The 20178-nt window shown below is 46.8% G+C and overlaps 2 protein-coding genes across 2 annotated transcripts in view; both read right to left on the bottom strand.

Annotated features, from left to right (window-relative positions):
- The window catches only part of RPS2 (ribosomal protein S2), a 181080-nt gene that overhangs the window by 66812 nt on the left and 94090 nt on the right, over positions 1 to 20178 (bottom strand). The gene's annotated exons all lie outside the window — the stretch shown is intronic.
- LOC142463242 (NADPH oxidase organizer 1-like) lies at positions 10 to 18773 on the bottom strand. Its single transcript, XM_075565742.1, has 8 exons — positions 18650 to 18773; positions 17575 to 17655; positions 16413 to 16488; positions 10663 to 10843; positions 9245 to 9444; positions 7073 to 7183; positions 2621 to 2738; positions 10 to 2184 (listed from the first exon to the last, which is right to left on the bottom strand). Exons 1-8 carry the CDS (start codon positions 18713 to 18715, stop codon positions 1554 to 1556), a joined length of 1464 nt encoding a protein of 487 aa, XP_075421857.1. The 5' UTR covers positions 18716 to 18773; the 3' UTR covers positions 10 to 1553.

Here is a 20178-nt window from a genome sequence, read left to right as displayed (position 1 = left end):
AGTCACCCACACACTCAGTCAACTCAGTCACCCACCTAGCTGTCAAGGGGGGGGGGAAGCCTAACCCTGTCGTACGCCCCCCCCACAATTACATCCCGGGCAACGCCGGGTCTCTCAGCTAGTATCATATATATATAGAAAAAAAATCAACAAGTTCATCAACAATAATACAGGGAGAGAGGCTGGGGCCGCTGCTCTTACACCCACTACACTTGCCAGTAGGGGCACGGCCCACCCATTTCTGTTGCCCCTGCTTAACTGCTTGGGGCTTGTCTTCATTTTTGTTTAAACGGTAAGATGAATCTTGGGCAGAGTTACCTCGTTTCTTAGCTTCTCCCTGTTTTGTGTGATGTGATTCTGTGATGAGCAGAAACTGGGCCAGGACTAATGAATGCCCTCACCTAACCCCACCCCTGCTGCTTATTGGTCTTCTGAGATTGAGGGGGTGAGCTTGGGGTAGAGAATGCACCCCATATTCAGACCCCATTAAAAAGAAGAAAGTCCCAAATCTTTCCTTAGGGCAGTTAAAATATGGAATTCATTACCCATGGAGACTGTGATGGCAGATACAATAGATTTGTTCAAAAAAAGGTTGGACATCTTTTTAGATAGGAAAGGTATACAGGGATATACCAAATAAGTATACATGGGAAGGATGTTGATCCAGGGATTAATCCGATTACCAATTCTTGGAGTCAGGAAGGAATTTATTTTTCCGCTTATGAGATATCATTGGATGATATGACTCTGGTTCTTTTTGTTTGCCTTCCTCTGGATCAATAAGGAAGTATAGATATAGGATAAAGTATCTGTTGTCTAAATTTAGCATAGGTTGAACTTGATGGACGGAAGTCTTTTTTCAACCTCATCTACTACGTAACTATGTAACTGAAATGGTTACATTTGTTTAAGGAAGCCAGTTACAGTGTTAAGGCAGAAATCCCACAGAATTTCAATAAGTATTTAACTATATATTGTGTCACATTGGATGTAGAATTGGGTATTCTTGTCTTTTGCTGTATACATTTGGTGGGTGTTCAGGTTCAGAGCTTGCAGGGATTGTGTGTGTTTGTAAATTGTCAACTGGTAACAGTTGTTTGTAGGTTGGTTACCCACTCCTCCCTGGGTTTAAGCTCACCCCTCCCCACTTTTTAAGTAACAGGTTTTTTCATGCACCCGTGGAAGACTCGTCTATTTAGGCATTTCTCCCTCCAGTACAGAGGTAACTGAGCATTTTCACAGGTAGTGTTAGGACCTGCAGGGTGGTCATGCCGTGACGTGGCTGCATACTGGGCATGCCGTGACGTGGCTGCATACTAGTCATGCCGTGACGTGGCTGCATACTGGTCATGCCGTGACGTGGCTACAGGATTATAACACTTTGGCCAAAGTGTTTAACTAAACGACCCTTACTTATGAGAAAACAGTTCAATATTTAACTATATATTTTTTGTCACATTGGGTGTAGCATTGGGGATTTTTGTCTTTTGTTGCAAACATTATATCTTGACCTGACATTTTTTGCCATCAGATCAGGCATCCAGATGTTGAAATTAAATTTGAGCAGCCTTCCTGGTCATTGTGGTGCACCTGGCGAGTATCTCCTTGGCTGATGGCCTGGGAGGCACCATTGGTGTTGTGTTGAAGTCAGCGTCGGCTGATGAAACAGACAGGTTGGAGCCACTGAACGAAGAACCTTCATCAAATCCAGAGTCTTTCCTCTGCTGGCCTCCTCCAGAACCAGTTCTCCTTCTTGCCCCTTTCCTGGACCAACTGGAAGATTCCTCAGACTCCAACACAGTTTTTGCTTCGTGAACCTTCCTAGCTAAAGGAGCGGGCTTCCAGTTCTCATTGAGTGGGCCATCCCACTCCACATAACTTCCCGATAATCTGGTTGGCTGTAACATGGTTGGAACCATGACAGGAGGCTCAGCCCTCACTGTGAGACCACTCAAGGATCGTGACTTTCTCCGGTCCAGCCGCACCTCTCTGTTCTCTGCCTCGCTGTTCCCTGGTTTTTCCTTGGTGGCTGGCTCTCTGTTTACATCTAGACTGCTCACAGCCTTGTGCAGGTTGGGAGTAGAGCCAAACTTGTCCTGATCTAAGACAACCTGCAGTTTCTGGTGAGGGTTTCTGTATGGCTGGAGGAACATGGATGGGACGTAACCAGTTCTCCCATTGTACCTGAGAAGTACAGAAGACATCAAGGAGAGAGCAAGCAAATGATGCATCATTTATTACAGAAGGAGAACAAGGACTCACCCACCACAACAGTCAAAACAATATAAATGGGATCCAGATGTTCAGCCAATTTGTTTAGAACCTCAAACTTTGTAAAAGTTTCTTCCAAAGAAACAAAAAAAGCACTAAACTAATAGGAACCAGAAATATATTTGTTTTGGAAACATTAAATAGCACAGTGTCCAACACACACATGATTCTGAAATAATTAGGAATGGGTTTGGAATACTAACTGGTAAGGGGATAACTACAGTACTTTTCTACCAATGAATTATTTATTGTATTTGATATATTTATTTATATTACTATGCTTAGAGCATTATACACACACACACACAGTTTGGCTGAGAGCTCCGGGATACAGGAAGAAAGCACTCACCAGATACGCCACCAACCATTGTCTGATGGTTCTAGAACTTCCACGACTACTCCGACTGCGACAGACAGTTCATCGGGGCTCTGAGCCTCATATCCCTTCGCTGCAAAGTAAGAAGTCCCTGGGGAGAGGACAGAGTGTTAGGGTTACCTCTCCGTATTCAGATCAAAGAAGAACCCTGAGCCTTACTTTGTATAAATCACCAGAAATATTATACTACCCACTTATTCCCAACAAGAGAACAAGACGGGGCAGAGATAAAAGGGTTTATTTAGCAGGATTAAAGCAGAAGTCCAAGTTGCCGTTCCCCCCCATCCCCCTTTAAAATCTGCATCCATACAATCCACACAATGATAAGTAATTAGCTAAGCTGCCGATTGATCCGTTCTCCTGTGAGCGATCGGCAAAGATTCGGCTTGGGGGCTCACTAAATGGCTGTCAGTGCAGCAGAAGAGGACCAAAGATGCAAAGTTCTGTGGGGAAGATCATGTGATCAGGCAGTCTCTAGATACAATTGGTGCACTGCTAGTGAGAGAGCAGGGCTCAAAAAGTGGTGTGGCAGAGCCTGTTTCAGAAGAGAAAGGGGATGTGACTTTGTAAATGGTTGCTAAAGAAACAACAAATGCTTTTTACATTATAATACATTAAAAATGTCATCCAGAGTTGTTTAAAAAAAAAAATGCTACAAGTATTTTCTTATAGTACAGAACGGATTTATTAAAAAAAAAAAAAAAAATACACTTAGGATATTGCTTGGTCGGCAGCTTCAGGGTGTCTCATTAAAACCGGAACAAATTAGCAGCAGATTTACCCCCTGAAAGACAATAGATGCTCAGCAGCACCTCCCTCTGTCACTGAACGGGTTAAACAACCAGCATATTCCGCGGCGCAGTGTGGGAGGGAGGACAGTAACCTTGTGACAAGAGTACAGGCATGTTAAGACAAACTGGGACAGTAGGGGGGAGGTCGCTGCCCCGAGGAGCTTACAATCTAGGAGGGGAGAGAAGACACAAGAAGATCTGCTCATATGTGTCATGTACGTGAGGGGGGGGGGAAAGGGCCAGAACCCTAAGTGATGCACTCAACTCTACTGAATGAAAATAATAAATTTTTAATATATATAATGAAGCAAACATGAAAAAAGGGTGTTTAAAACCTAAAATAATGTACTGAAGAGATCCTGGTATTGAATCTCTATGAATGGTCAGATGGCATTGATATACATCTTAAGATAGCCATTCATGCTAGAATAGGTATGCAATTGTATCTCACAGCACTTTGAACAAAATTGCTCATTGAAGTAGACACTTGGTGCAATCCTGAAGGGTATAAGTATATGGAGTTGTGAATCCTAACAGGTCGTGAGATACAAAAGAAAGCTGGGAGTACTAGTTAATGTGACACTGTATTACAATGTTTGTGTATCACACATAGCATTGATGTCTGCACACGCGAACTAGATGCAGTCCCAGACAGGAAGAAAACCCCTATAATGGTAAGCAGACACCTGAGAGAAGCGTCGCTATGGAGCTGGTGATAGTAAGTTTAAAACCCCAATGGGCAGTCTGGTGATTCTGCAGGGCATATGCACACCCCAATCCACTTACATACACACACGGTATTAATATACCGGCAGACACTTCCTGTGAGGTGATCGCAACTCTGCATGCACACGTGATGGACCCTGGCCGGTATAAGGTAGAAAGACCTAGTCGTCCCTATCACTTGCTAGTGGGATCCACATCTGTGGCCCACATCAGAGTTAAACTGTCACGTTCCTATACTAGCTGACCGGAGGCAAACTCCTGTGAGTATGCAGTACATGAGACGTCGCTTTCTACCTTATACCGGCCAGGGTCCATCACGTGTGCATGCAGAGTTGCGATCACCTCACAGGAAGTGTCTGCCGGTATATTAATACCGTGTGTGTATGTAAGTGGATTGGGGTGTGCATATGCCCTGCAGAATCACCAGACTGCCCATTGGGGTTTTAAACTTACTATCACCAGCTCCATAGCGACGCTTCTCTCAGGTGTCTGCTTACCATTATAGGGGTTTTCTTCCTGTCTGGGACTGCATCTAGTTCGCGTGTGCAGACATCAATGCTATGTGTGATACACAAACATTGTAATACAGTGTCACATTAACTAGTACTCCCAGCTTTCTTTTGTATCTCACGACCTGTTAGGATTCACAACTCCATATACTTATACCCTTCAGGATTGCACCAAGTGTCTACTTCAATGAGCAATTTTGTTCAAAGTGCTGTGAGATACAATTGCATACCTATTCTAGCATGAATGGCTATCTTAAGATGTATATCAATGCCATCTGACCATTCATAGAGATTCAATACCAGGATCTCTTCAGTACATTATTTTAGGTTTTAAACACCCTTTTTTCATGTTTGCTTCATTATATATATTAAAAATTTATTATTTTCATTCAGTAGAGTTGAGTGCATCACTTAGGGTTCTGGCCCTTTCCCCCCCCCTCACGCATATGTATTAACCCTGATAGCACCTCTCTAGTAAGTAAATCAATTGAAGCTGAGCAGGATTTTCCCTTTTCCTTCCCCCATTCCTCCCTCCCTCCCTACCTATTGCATCTATGTGTCATGTAAACAGACTCCGTGCAACAGTGTAGCACAACATCAGCAGCTCCTTATCTGGGACACACTGCTCCACAAGAAATGTATTTGTTGCACACAAACCAGCAACAGATTGCAAGGCGAGCGTGACTTACCCACGCCCGAGCCAGTCCCCTCCCCCGAGATCCCAATACACACACACCAGACAACTTCTTGGGAGGAAAAACCGGTCACACAGCTTTATTATAATAACAACCTAAGATAGTATAGAACGGATTTATTTAAAACAAACACATGTAGGATACTGTAGGTCTGCATCTGTAAAGAGCAGATCCAAGCGGGCGATTTTTAAACATACGATCGAAGCAGGGGGTCTCCATCCATTTCAGCTCCGGAAACCCCTTCTTCCAGAGATACCTCCATAGTAGGCGCCGGTCGCTGCGCTGCTCGACTAGCAGGGTTCATGTAATGGCCGCTTTTCCAAGCTCCCGCGCCCCGCGGGCCAATAGGAAGCCGTGACGTAATCCTGCGCGGGAGCTTGGAAAAGCAGAGAGATGCCCCTTATGGTGGTGAGTATCTCTGGAAGTAGAAGGTCCCCAGAGATTGAAGGAATGGGGTTCAGCTCCGGGGACCCCATGCTTTAATCCTGTGGTAAGAAATATTCACAACAACAAAAAAATCAGTGGCTTGGATTGCTCCTTTAATAAGCGCTGCGGTGAGGGGATAGGAGAGAAAGTCACACATATAAAGGGTTAATGTGTGCAGCTTAGATGAGAGAAGGACAACATACAGGTGGGAACATATTTCCGACAAAAGAAAGAGCTAGAACAGGAGGTCGTTGTTTGAAACTGGGGGGGCGGCAGCTCAGGGGAAATGGGGGGAAGTATTTCTTCAGGGAAAGGGGGGTGGATTCGTGGAACAGCCTCCCAGCAAAGGTGGTAGGTGCTAATGCAGTAAGGGAATTCAAACACGCTTGAGATGGACATAAGGCTAAATATGAAAGAAAGCCACAAGGATCAAATAGGGTCAGAGATTAGAGTCAGAGATATTACAGACCATGTGACTGCGTAATGCTAAAGACCCACCCCGCACTTGGGGTATTCTGTGAGCCTCTGACGCGACGGTTAGTATTGCGCAAGCGCACTCCGCCAATGGTCCGGAGCTCACTGTGTCTGCTCCCACTGCGGGGAGGGACTAGTGTCTTGCAGAGTGCAGTTGCGCGCGCACTTAGAGCCCCAGTGAGGTATACAGTCAGGGCCATTTGATGACGCGCTCTTCCCACGCCCCACGGCCTCCATTGACATGGAGGACTCTCCCTCAGTTGGTTACTGCGCAAGCGCGTACTACTGGGGGTTGCTAGACCACGCATGTCTCCGGATTGGTAGTTGGGGGTGGAGTTAGTAACTGTCGTCTCTGTGTCTGAATATACTGATTAGGTGTATACACATCAGAAGACCATTAGCAATCAAAGTGGGTGGATCGCATGTGAGCTGTGAGTATTGGCTGGTTACAGAATGTAATTTTGTGTCTTATATACATGTTAATAAAGTTGTGATATGTATACCTTGAGAAAGCGCTCTGTGAAGCGTGAAACGTTGGTAGGGCTCTGCATTGCCCTGTTTCTCCATGACCAATAAATAATCTTTTTATGGGATCCGCACCCTCCTTTCTACTTTTTTGATACCTACAGTAGTGCTCTTGCAGTTTTTCTCCTTCTCGGAGATATTACAGCAGATAGGAGAATGGGCAGACTGGTGGGGGGTGGGGGGTGGGGGGGGGGGGGGCAGACACGGGGGCCGAGCAGCTCTTATCTCCCCTCACATTCGCTGTTTGTATGAACGAGGATGGCTGTTTTGTTCGCTCACCTTTACGCTCTGACTGCTGCTCACAGATGGTCTTTGCAGCGTCAGCTCTTACCAGATATGGGGCAGGAAACCAGGCCAGGCACTTCTCATTATTCTCCACCAGCCACCAGCCTGCAAGAGAAGTCGGGACACACTGTAGCTATCCAGCATACTGACCGCAGCATGTGGCTACTATGTATATGTATGTAGGGATGTTAAAGGGGCGATCCCACATAGGCTCAGATCCACACACGTGTGCTAAGCTTTAGCTTCATATGAACAGGAGCTGAGCCGTGCTAATGCTTGGAACCCTTTTGTGGGTCTGGGTCATGGGTGGTAAGTTGAATTTCTTAGGGGCGCCTGAATGGGAAGTGTTTGTCAATCATGTTTTCTTTCCCTTTGTCCCCCGCCCTTATCAAAGAGCCAATAAAGATAAGGGGATGTGGGGAGGGGGGACTCTGGCTGTACCAGCACTTGCTGATCACACAGTGACATCATCACAAAGTGACAACATCACACAGTGACATCACACAGTGACAACATCAAATAGTGACATCACACTGAAGAGAGCAGCCAGAGGAAATCAAACCTCTCCCTAGTCTCCCTTTAAAATATAAATAGAAACATACTTATGGGTGTCGGATTTGGGGAGAACATTTTTCAATTAACTGGATGAGACCCCTTCAACATGTAACTGGAATTAGTTCAATTTGGTCCTAGGAGGGACAGCCCCTTTAAATACAATATTAAAGCTGCAGTCCTCACAAATATAGTTACATAGTAGATGAGGTTGAAAAAAGACTTCCGTCCATCAAGTTCAACCTATGCTAAATTTAGACAACAGATACTTAATCCTATATCTATACTTATGTTATTTAAAAAATAATAATGTCTATACGTCATGAGTGATGTACATAATAACAATCTAACAATGTGTTAAAAAGTAGTGGTACTGTGTCTGATTTACTACAGATCTATTTTTTGAGACCTTGGGATAAAGCTACTTAAAGCAGCAGTCCCAGCTGCCATTTATTTATTTTAATTTTATTTCCCCTTTAATGTGCGCGTCAACACAACCCACACAATGATAAGTAATTAGCTAAGTTGCCGATCGATCCGTTCTCCTGTGATCGATCGGCGAAGATTCGGCTCGGGGGTTCACTAAATGGCTTCAGAGGAGTATTGACAGTAGCTGTGACTTTGTAAATGTTTGCTATATAAAGGAAAATGCTTGTTACATTATAATACATTAAAAATGTCAGAGTTATTTAAAAAAAAATGCTACAAGTATTTTCTTATAGTACAGAACCGATTAAAAAAAACACATGTAGGATATCTGCAGCTTTAGGCTGCGCTTATAGTGCCGGCGACGGTGATGCGCCGTCACGGCAGAACAAATGCGTTGCCACCGTCGCATGCGCTTGGTAGCGATCGCTGGAAGTCATCTCTATTTGATTTTCCAGCGACAGGCGCCGGCACTATAAGCATAACCTTAAACTGTAGTGGTACTCAGAGTGCAAAAAAACTCTATAATGTGTAATACTCTATAGCCCTATTACATCACACTTCAACCACTGACATACAACATACAGAATGGTGCCCTCTCTGGCAAACAGACACAGTGCCACTGCTTTCTTAAAGCTGCAGTTCATGTTGCCGTTTTAATTTTTAAAAAAATTTCCCCATTCATTATGTGCAGCAATACAATCTGCACACTGACAAGTAATTAGCTTAGTTGCCGATCATCCGTTCTCCTGTAATCGATCGGGGAAGATTCGGCTTGGGGGTTCGCTAAATGCATTTTGGGTCCTCTTCTGCCGCACTGACAGGCAAAGTTCTGTGGGTTAGATCATGTGACCAGGCAAGCACTAGATACAATTGGGTGCACTGCTAGAGAGAGGGCAGGGCTCAAGAGCCAGAGCCTGTTTCCGTAGGGGATGTGACTTTGTAAATGATTGCTATAGAAACAGAAATGCTTGTTACATTATAATAAATAAAAAAGGTTTTTAAAAATTGATTCCCCCCCCCAAAAAAAAATGCTACAAGAATGTTCTCCTTGTACAGAACTGATTTATTTAAAAAAAAAACATGTAGGGTACTGCTTGAACTGCAGCTTTAACGCCACTTTGACCAGTGATAATAGGGGACTTTCACTTAAACTCATCGACACACACACCACACAAATACACATACCGGTGTTGTCCCTCATTAGCACATCAATATGTTCATTCTTCTTCACTCTGAAGGGCCTGTTTTTGGTGTCTTTTGTTTCAAAGCTTTCGATGCAGAGATAACTCTCGGAGAGAATAGGTTGGGTGACCGGCTGCCGTGGGCGGTCTCCATCCGCCGCCTCCCTCCGCCCTCCGTCTCTCTCTGACGGCATTATCACCACGCTGCAGAGAAACAGGGCTGGTTCAGCACACAGAGAATGGCCATGGCAGCCTCCTCCAAAGTTCTGCACACAAGCTTCTTACAAAGTAAAAAAGAGAAAGTGTCTGGTAATGTGTACGTTTGTGTTCATGGGTTGTGGTTAAAGAAGCTGAGGGCCTCACTTCTCAATCTACTTGAATGCAAGAACAGAGATGTCATCATCCCAGGGCAGAAATCTATGAGGGTCAATTGAGGTTTATAATCTGTGAGAGATGACTGAAATGTCTGAGAGATTACAACAAAAGACAAAAATACCCAATACAATGGATGTAACATTGGGTAATTTTGACTTTTGTTGTATATATTTGGCCCCACCCAGTAGCTCTCCTTTTGACGGCTCTTTGTGACCTTGGGTAAGTCACTTTATCTCCCTGTGCCTCAGGCACCAAAAATATAGATTGTAAGCTCCACGTGGCAGGGACCTGTGTCTGCAAAATGTCTCTGTAAAGTGCTATGTAAAACTAGCAAAGCTATATAAGAACTATTATTATTATTATGTGGTGGATGCTGGGGTTAGAGCTTGCATGTCTGAGAGATTGACACGGGACACACACAAAAATGAGGGAGAGAGAGATTTTGAACAGTACCAAAATAAAAATACTTGAACTGAATCATGCAGAATCTACACTATAATTCTAAGTTGGATTCCGTCTGTTTGTTTGTATGTCATGACATTCTGCTGCGGATTTGGCAGCGAGGGGACATGCCACAGCAGCGTGGGGAGATGTGCCGCCAGCGAGGGGGGAAGGGTGGGGCGGGGACATGTTCCGGCAGTGGGGGGAGACACACACACAGACAGACACAAATCTCCCCCCACACTACATCCAGCAGCAGGGGGGGGGGGGTGAGGGGGGGGGGGGCGGGGATGATGTGCCGCCAGCGGGGGGGAGGGGGACATGTATTCAATATTACATTCCCCGGACGAAGCCGGGTACAAAAGCTAGTATTACTGTAAAACTGGCCAATGCCTACTGGATGCTACAATCAACCAGAAAGTCTCTTTCAAAGCAGGTGACAGCTGCAGAGCATTGCACAGCGACGGACTCACGTCTCTGCTTCCATTACATCACCACAGTCCAATGCCCTGCAGTCTCCATTACGTGTTATGGCTGCTCTGTCACGGAGGGAGTATTGTACACCCAATACCAGACCTGTCAGGTGAGGCTTCCTGGCCACCGCACCTGTTTTCAGGGAAGGAAGGGGTGAGGTCCTGATTCTTTGGAGCGTAAAACTGGAGGACATCTTCACACTGCGAGATCTTGGGGTCTGTTTGCAGCAAGGTCTGGGAATAACTCTCCAGGAGACGGAGCCTCTCGATGAAACGGATGGACGTTGGACTACTTAGAAACAGCAGAGGAGCATCTTTAAAAGAGAAGCAGAAATTGTAGTGAGGGAGCGGCTCAGTGGTTAAAGGCACTGGCATTTGGGATTTCTTGCTGCTACTGTATGTGTTTTGTCATCCCCACCCCCTGCGGTGTTTAAGGCAGAGATAAAGGAATTTCAAAGCCCAGCTGAATTCATTCAGAACTCCTTCAGCCTGCATCTACGTCGCCCCAGAGGCAGACAGCCAAAGGATGTCAGCCATTTCCTGGCGTTCGCTGTTCAGTTACTCAATTGGGTAACACAACACATTGCAGGCCTATCCTGCAAGCGTGCGGAAGCGTAAGTCTTAGCAAAATTCAAAATTTTCGCGCTTGCCGGAGCGCAGGGCTGGTCACGTGAGCGGTTCGCCCAATGAGCGAACCAGCTCCGTGACGTCACTGGCCTGCCCCCGACACGCCCCCGACGGCGCGCGGTCTAAGGCCAGGGAAAGCACCCGCTTTCCCTCAGCCTCCGCGCGCCTCAGCACGCAATCACTAACCATGGACGCAGCCTAACACAGCACATTGCAGGCCTATCCTACCTCTCCTAACACAACACATTGCAGACTGTCGTACCTCCCCTAACACAGCATATTACAGGCCTATCCTACCTCTCCTAACACAGCACATTGCAGGCCTATCCTACCTCTCCTAACACAGCACATTGCAGGCCTATCCTACCTCTTCTAACACAGCACATTGCAGCCTATCGTACCACTACTAACACAGCACATTGCAGGCCTATCCTACCTCTCGTAACACAGCACATTGCAGTCTATCCTACCTCTCCTAACACAGCACATTGCAGGCCTATCCTACCTCTGCTAACACAGCACATTGCAGCCTATCGTACCTCTACTAACACAGCACATTGCAGGCCTATCCTACCTCTCCTAACACAGCACATTGCAGCCTATCCTACCTCTCCTAACACAGCACATTGCAGGACTATCCTACCTCTCCTAACACAGCACATCACAAGTCTATCCTACCTCTACTAACAGCACATTGCAGGCCTATCCTACCTCCTAACACAGCACATTGCAGGTCTATCCTACCTCTCCTAACACAGAACATTGCAGCCTATCCTACCTCTCCTAACACAGCACATTGCAGCCTATTCTACCTCTCCTAACACAGCACATTGCAGCCTATCCTACCTCTCCTAACACAGCACATTGCAGGCTTATCCTTCCTCTCCGTATACAGCACATTGCAGGCCTATCCTTCCTCTCCTTATACAGGACATTGCAGGCATATCCTACCTCTCCTAACACAGCACATTGCAGCCTGTCCTACCTCTCCTTATACAGCACATTGCAGGCATATCCTACCTCTCCTTATACAGCACATTGCAGGCCTATCTTTCCTCTCCGTATACAGCACATTGCAGCCTATCCTTCCTCTCCTTATACAGCACATTGCAGGCCTATCCTACATCTTCAATTTTTGTGTGACTTCAAGAGTTTGCCCCCTCTCTCCCCCTCCCCTTATCCTCATCGGCTAGCTGATAAGGGCGGGATGGGATAAGGGTAAAGGAAACACTTGATTGACGAACTATGAATTTCCAAAGAAACAAAAGCAGACAAATTTTGAAACAGTTAGCATTGTTTAAGGAAGCCATTAAGATTGTTACATTCCTTAGAATGTGGTTGTTTTTTGGCCAGTGTATGTGGGACTTCACCTATAAAAAAGGGAGGCACAGCAAATAAAGCACAAGCTAATGAGCCTAATAAAAAGGATGGGATTTATTTTGCCGGTTTCTTTTGGCAGTAAAAGAAGCACAAGCCCCTGATTGTATGAATTTAACAGGTATATAGAAAGCTGTACTCTTTCCCTGCCGGGCTTGGGGAGCAATGTGTCTCTGGGCCCGTGGCAGCCAAGGGGGGAGGAACAGAAGGGGCTGAAGGGGAACAGGAGGAACTAGGGTGGTGGGGGGAGGGACAGGACAGAAGGAACGGGGGGGAACAGAAGGAACTGGGGGGGGGGGACAAGAAGGAACTGGGGGGGGGGACAGAAGGAGCTGAAGGGGAACAGAAGGAACTAGGGGGGTCGGGGGGGGCAGGACAACAGAAGGAACGGGGGGGGGAGGACAGAAGGAACTGGGGGGAACAGAAGGAACTGGGGGGAGGGACGAGAAGGAACTGGGGGGGAACAGACTTAATACTGCATGAGATTCTGACAGGTAGACCCATGACAACAGGACTGTTTGAAAGAATTATTAGTTAAAGACTTGGTTATTTCTGATGAATGCATTCTTAACTATTGTCAGGGACTAATGAAAAATATTCAGTCCCTCCATGTACAGGTGAAAGACGTCCAACCGGTACCTGAAGATACCAAAGCACACCAGTTGGCACCAGGAGACAGGGTCCTGGCAAAAGAATTACACCACAAACACTGCTTTATAACCTCAGTGGGAAGGACCATTTCAGATTTTACTAATTTCCAATACAGCAGTGAAAATAGAGGGAAAAGACTCTTGGACACCTCAAGGCCCCCCCGCTTTTCGGCGATCCGCCGATACGGCGGTACCGAGATGGGGGGCCGCCATGTCTGCGCATGCGCAGTACGGGGAAGTCCGAGGTCGCGCATGCGCAGAATGGGGGGTGCCGAGGTTGCGCATGCACTGAACTAAGGCTGCGCATGCGCAGAAGGGGGAATTGCCGGTCTGCGCATGTTCACATGCCGGAAATAGCCGGTTCCGCTTTCCGGCAATTTTCGCTGTGTGGCGGGACTTTAGAACGGGACCTGCCGCATGCTCGGGCCCTGCTGTATATGTATCTCATTGCAAACGTGTCCCTGCTCTTTCTTATGACCTCTGAGCAATGGTTAGCTTGGAGACAACAAGTTTAGCTGTATAGTACTGTAAGTACGTAATATATCCGGTGATTTTAATATATGCAAATTGTTTTATGTTTTGAGTGTTCAGACCAAGCGGGTGAGATTGTGTCACTTTGGTCTCCTTGCAATTGCCTGTAATAAAGAAATCATTGTTTATTTTATTCTACTCATTTTTGGACAATCAGTATTTTTGGTTCTCCACTACCACATACAGTGTGTAACTGTAACATAAATACTCCGTTATCTATCACGTGTTATATGTAACTGTAGCTATAATGATGCTTCGCAGATAATTACAGCTCCACGGCTGGAATAACCCAACACCCGATGAGGCATCAGACAGTTTCGCTGCCTGTGTCATTGGAAGTATTCAGAACAATTACTGAGTAATGACTGGCCGTGTAAACCTCCCTAATAATTTATAATAATACAGATAGTGGTAATGCTGAAAGAGAATCTTATCTTCCTCCGGTGCCAAATACAAATAGTACTTTTTGCTTTCACATCCATATTGTGTTCTTATTGTAAAATCCATTGTAAAATCACCCAAAAGTGGTCAAACGCTGCAAAAAAATAATACTAATTTATCTTTTCTTGTCCTCATAAAAATGACTGCCTCTTTTTTGACCAGCGTCTTATTTCCTGAGTGGGATCGGTCATTTTGAAGGTGTGCATTATAACTTTGCACAAGGGCAGAGAAAGCCACATATTAAAAAGCTGCAGACCAAGCAATATACTACATGTGTTTTAAAAAAATAAATTAGTTCTGTACTACTACTACCTCCTACCTTGCGGCTGCGTGAAATGACGCATTGGAACGTGTGTGACGTAATGTCACATGACCCCGCTGCGTCATTTGATGCCGCATTGCCATGGCGACGCGTCACAGCGTCTGAATCACGGTAAGTGTAGTGTTGCAGTGGCTTCATGCGATCCCCGGCATTTCATTTAAATGCCCTGGGGAAGAGCGCGGGTCCTCTGCAACTGCCCGCCCCCCCCCCCCCCCCCAGACAAATCTCCCGCCCCCCAGTTTGCACACCCCAGGCTTAGTATCCACATGCTTAGGAAGGTTTTATAATCTTCATCTAATACTAACACTGTTTGTAAGTGCTCAGAACTAGAGTTGAAATGTTGTCTTGGCCATTATAGTAATTGTGAAGCCTCAATAGTCAAAGAGATAATTATAAGTAACTGATACGCTTGAAATCAGCAGACTCGAAGAAAAGAGAAACATACTTATTTTTACAGTGATGCAAAAAAAAATTAAAAAAAAGTTCATTTAAGTGTTATTGGCCTGAGTCCAACAAGTCTCAATGCCGGGTATCTCAGACCCCACAGAATGTAAAATCCCATGTGTACGAAAGCAGCGATTCCCTACTAAATCCAGGGATAACCAACTCCAGTCCGCAGGGGCCACCAACAGGTCAGGTTTTCAGGATATCCCTGGTGGCTCGAAGACTGAGCCACTGATTGAGCCACCTGTGCAGAAGCAGGGATATCCTGAAAACCTGACCTGTTGGTAGCTCTTGAGGACTGGAGTTGGCCGCCCCTGTACTAAACTATTAGAAGCAGCATTGCGAGCCAATGGGAAGCCGTGATGTCATCGGGTGCAGCTTCCTGTTGGCCTGTGTGACGCGGGAGCTTTACACTTGCAGGAGATACCGGCGCCCCCTTCAGAGGTGCGTATCTCCGGAAGCAGGGGGTCCCCAGAGCTGAAATTAATGGGGTTCAACCCTATGTTAAAAAACAAAATTAAAGTATCGCCCGCTTGGATTAGCTCTTTAAATCTGTCTCTGGGAACAGCCTTAAAGACGAAATCTCAGGCGGACGCTCTAAGCATCAACCACAGCGCTCCTTACTCAATATGCTGGGAAGTCTGGAATTCATTTGAAAGCGGCTGACAATATGTTCCCCGCCCTTCACATCTCCTCCTCCTCCTCCTCCTCCTCGGGAAGTAGGAGCCCCGATTACTCCGTGATGAGACCATGTCTGATTCTCTAACCTCCACTTAGAAGAGGCTCCCGGCCATGCAGCCCCACACTGACCTGGGATACCTTTGATCTCTCAGCAAAGCCCATAGAACATTTATAATTACAATCTGTTACTTGGATGGCGCCAACATATGCCGCAGCGCTGTACAATGTGGGAGGGAGGACAACACCATTGTATGAGGAGGGACCATGTATATGTTAAGGCGGAGACAGTAGGAAGGAGGTCACTGCCGCCGGGGAGATGGATTAGAGCGGGGGGTGTACAACTCCTGTCCTCAAGGTCCCCCCCAACAGGGCAGGTTTTAAAGATATCCCAGCTTCAGCACAAGTGGCTCAGTCAAAGACTGGGCCACTGGTTGAGCCCCCTGTGCTGAAGGAGGGACTGATTGCACCACTTTTGCTGAAGCTGGGACTAATTAAATCACCTGTGCGGAAGCTGGGACTGACTGAGCCACCCGTGCTGAAGCTGGGACTGACTGAGCCACCCGTGCTGAAGCTGGGACTGACTGAGCCACCCGTGCTGAAGCTGGGACTTGATGGAGCCACCCGTGCTAAAGCTGGGACTTGATGGAGCCACCCGTGCTGAAGCTGGGACTTGATGGAGCCATCTGTGCTGAAACTGGAATATCCTTAAAAACTGACCTGTTGGACGGGGGGGGGGGAGGGGGAGGGAAGTCTTGAGGACTGGAGTTGATCCACCTGGATTACAATGTACCAGGTTATCCGACCTCTTACCTTTCAGTATGGGCAGAATCCGCTCCGACCTCTTTACAAGTCCGGCCTCTAAGGGAAACTTCTTTTCCAGCTGTCTCTGAAATGATCAAAGTACAATTGGGATATTAATCAGGATGTTAACACTAGAGATTCCCGGAAAGGTGGGGTTCACCGCCACCCCTCGGTTTTTGGGAAGTGGGGAGCAGAGGGATAGATTCAGCTCTGGTTCCCCAGATAGATGCAGGTAAAACTAGCGTTGAGACTTCTGCACATTTAAATCCTCCTTGTCAGGCGGGCCAATAAGAAGCCACCACGGATTACATCGCGTCCGCCCATTGGCTCGCGTAGCATGGGAGAATGAAACCACCATTTTGTTTCCCCATAGAGTGAATGGTACTTTAAAAAAGGCGAGTACCTGATATTTCAAGGAGTCCCTGGAGCTGAAATGAACGAGGTTTTGCTCCAGGGACCCCCTGCTCTCCATGTAAAAGAAAGGAGGGGGGAATAAAAGAATGAGTAGGCAGGAGAGGGGGATGGGAGAGGGGGGATGGGAGGGGGGGTTGGGGTGGGGGTTGTTAGGTCTCCTTTATCAGTTATTACCAAATCCCACCTTCCTCAATTGTCAGTGGGGCGGTCAGCAAGACATCGCAGGGGACAATTATCTCCTTAGATACCAAATATCAAAAGCAACATTTCATGTTTGGGAACAAAAAGATCCTCTCCCCTCAATGTTTCACCGTATGAGGGTAGGGAGTATCTCTTTACTTCTTAAGGTCACCTTTCCTTTACATTAGAGAAAGTGCAATCTAAATTAGCCTCAACATATTCTTGTATTGAATGTATTTTGTGCCGGGTTATATAACCCCCTGCGGGACAGATTGGGGTCTCCGGTGTGGGGGGCATTACAGGTGGAACGAGGGGTAAGCACATGTAATTAGTGGGGGACGCCTTGTTGCTCTTTGTATATTTAAGTAGGTAAAGCTTTAGACAATTGGAAGCATGTCATTATTCTCAGTATTGATATATATTGCGGATTATACATGATAGTGACTGTCACAGATCAGTATGGTGCCAATGCCCTGCCACAGAAACTGTGTCTCAGGGACAAATCTATGTGGCACAATATATGAAGTAACTAAAGCCCCTACACACCCACAGCCTCCCGTGAACCTGCTGTAATTACCGTGAGGTTCTTGAAGTCGTCGAACGTCCGGTAAATGAGAATATCGTTGCGATCCGACCAGAAAACCGAGAACATGAACGTCTGCAGAATACAACACACAAGCCGTGATCGCGTTAGTCAGGGTTATTGGGGGCTTCTAACAAAATAATACAAATACATACATTTAAAATAAAACTATCACGAAATGGAGGTCAGCCGGGTGCTTGATATAAAATATATAGCAATAAATGGGAGGGGGGGTCGGGGGTGGGGGGGGGGGGGGAGGGGGGAATAGCAGCACACTTAGAAATAGGCAAACAGATTATTTTAAGTGAAACACATATATTACTTGTTGGCGCCGCCATAATTATCTCACATCTGTGCAGAAAGACACTATACTAACAGGTTACAAAGACCCGGAGCTCAGGAACGGAAAAAGTCGGAGCTCGCGGCTCTAGAGCGTAACCGAAACCTTAAGCCAATAAAAGAAATTTTTGTGCACATTTTTGGCGTGCCTATCCCTTTGTTATTGATATTTATGACTTTGACACATGATATACAGTTTGCCTGCCTCTATCGCTGAAGGGCTTAAAATGCCATGTAGTGTGATCTTTTCTTTACCAACACAATATGTGGCAAAGTGTTCCAATGCATATTGTGTGTCGCACTGCAGACCTCTCTGGCAATGAAGGGCGTTTGGGCTTCACTGGTTGAATGCCCATGATCAGTCCCTGGCTGTAGAAGATGGGCGAATCAGCCAAAATCCGTTTCCCGGATTCGCCCCCAAAAATCCGTTCCGCAGTGTAAAATCCGTCGGCGGATTGATCCAGTTTCAATCCGTCCGGATTAAACAAAAACCGCCATTGGCTACAATCCGCTGGTGGATTTTACCAACCCAACCCGCGGAATCAGCAGCAGATCATGGAATCCGCCGATCGGATTGTCGGTTCTAAAAAAATATTAAAAATCCGAAAAAGACGAACCGCCCTTTCTGAGATTGATTCGTGGAAATCCGCGGATCCAAGGAACCGGTCGATCCATGGCGGATCCAAATCTGCTCATCTCTACCTGGCTGCCCCTTTGGTGGGTATGTTACCTTCTGCCTTCCATGCTGCACGAGGCCAACACCCTTCACGTCCACGGGATACCTGCTGTGGCTCATCCTTCACCTCTTGTGATCACTGCTGTTACCTGAGCTGAGAGCTACCTGTGCAGGCTCAGGGGGGGGGGGGAGGGGTTACCTGTACAGGGGCCGAAGGCAGGACAAGGAGGAGGCAGATAATCACTGAATAGACACTAAACCTGCCTCCTTCCTTCCCAGCCTCCAGCACTGGCTACAAATCAAATAGCCAAGAGACACCTCAGTAAAGAACAAAGTCAATAGCAACAATAAAAGATATGACGACTAAAAACACCCAGGGCTGCTTCATTAACCGATTCTCTGCAGAGCCCCATTTAACAATAGGCCCGTCAGGCCCCGACCAAGGACCCCCACATTCTAGGGGTGCCCCTGGTTTTACCGCTGGTTCCTGGTTTAAGTAGGATGACCAGATTTACAAAAGTAAAACTGGGACACATTAAAAATATATATTTATAAAACAAATGACATCACTAACTGGACCCCTTCTCCTTTATGTCTCTCCGCCCGCTCTATACCCCCTTCTCTCACACACACCCCATTCTCTCTCTCCCCCCATCCCTCCATTCTCTCTCCCTCCTCCCCATATCCCTTCATTCTCGTTCTCCCCCCCCCCACCCATACATTCTCATTCCACTCTCTCTCCCATTCTCTGTGTCTCGCTCTCCCCCATTCTCTGTCTCTCTCTATCCCCCCCATTCTGTGTATCTCTCTCCTCCATTCTCTGTCTCTCTCTCCCCCCCATTCTGTGTATCCCTCTCCCCCATTCTCTGTGTGTCTCTCTCCCCCCATTCTCTGTGTCTCTCCCCCCCATTCTCTGTCTCTCTCTCCCCCCATTCTCTGTGTGTCTCTCCCCCCCATTCTCTGTGTCTCTCCCCCCATTCTCTGTCTCTCTCCCCCCCATTTTCTGTGTGTCTCTCCCACCCATTCTCTGTATGTCTCTCCCACCCATTCTCTGTATGTCTCTCTCACCCATTCTCTGTATGTCTCTCTCTCTCACCTATTCTCTGTGTGTGTCTCTCTCTCCCCACCCCCATTGTCTGTGTCTCTCTCTTCCACACCCCCATTCTCGGTGTCACTCTCTCGCCCCCATCTCTGTGTTTCTCTCTCTCCCTCCATTCTCTATGTTTCTCTCTCTCCCCCATTCCCTGTGTTTCTCATCCCCCCATTTTGTGTCTGTTTCTCTCCCCCAATCTGTCTGTCTGTCTCTCCACATGCTGTGTCTCTCTCCCCACGCTGTCTGTCTCTCCCCATTCTGTCTGTCTGTCTTTCCCCATGCTGTTTGTCTCTCTCCCCATTTTGTCTCTCTCCCCATGCTGTCTGTCTCTCTCCCCATGCTGTGTCTCTGTGTCTCTCTCTCCTCATGCTGTGTCTCTCTCCCCATGCTGTGTCTCTCTCTCCCCATGCTGTGTCTCTCTCTCCCCATGTCGTCTCTCTCCCATGCTGTGTCTCTGTCTCTCTCCCCATGTAGTGTCTCTGTCTCTTCC

This window comes from Ascaphus truei, chromosome 11 (assembly GCF_040206685.1).
Source record: "Ascaphus truei isolate aAscTru1 chromosome 11, aAscTru1.hap1, whole genome shotgun sequence".
In the NCBI taxonomy this organism is placed as follows: domain Eukaryota; kingdom Metazoa; phylum Chordata; class Amphibia; order Anura; family Ascaphidae; genus Ascaphus; species Ascaphus truei.
The sequence above is the reverse complement of the archived record's forward strand: the minus strand, read 5'-3'. Positions and strand labels throughout refer to the sequence as shown.

Coding starts and splice junctions, on each gene's coding strand:
- LOC142463242 (XM_075565742.1), bottom strand. CDS start 18,715: ATGAGCCACAGCAGGTATCCCGTGGACGTGAAGGGTGTTGGCCTCGTG. Junction 16,489..17,574: donor ACGACTTCAAGAACCTCACG/GTAATTACAGCA, acceptor TGATCATTTCAG/AGACAGCTGGAAAAGAAGTT. Junction 2,739..7,072: donor GCAGCAGTCAGAGCGTAAAG/GTGAGCGAACAA, acceptor TCCTCTCCCCAG/GGACTTCTTACTTTGCAGCG.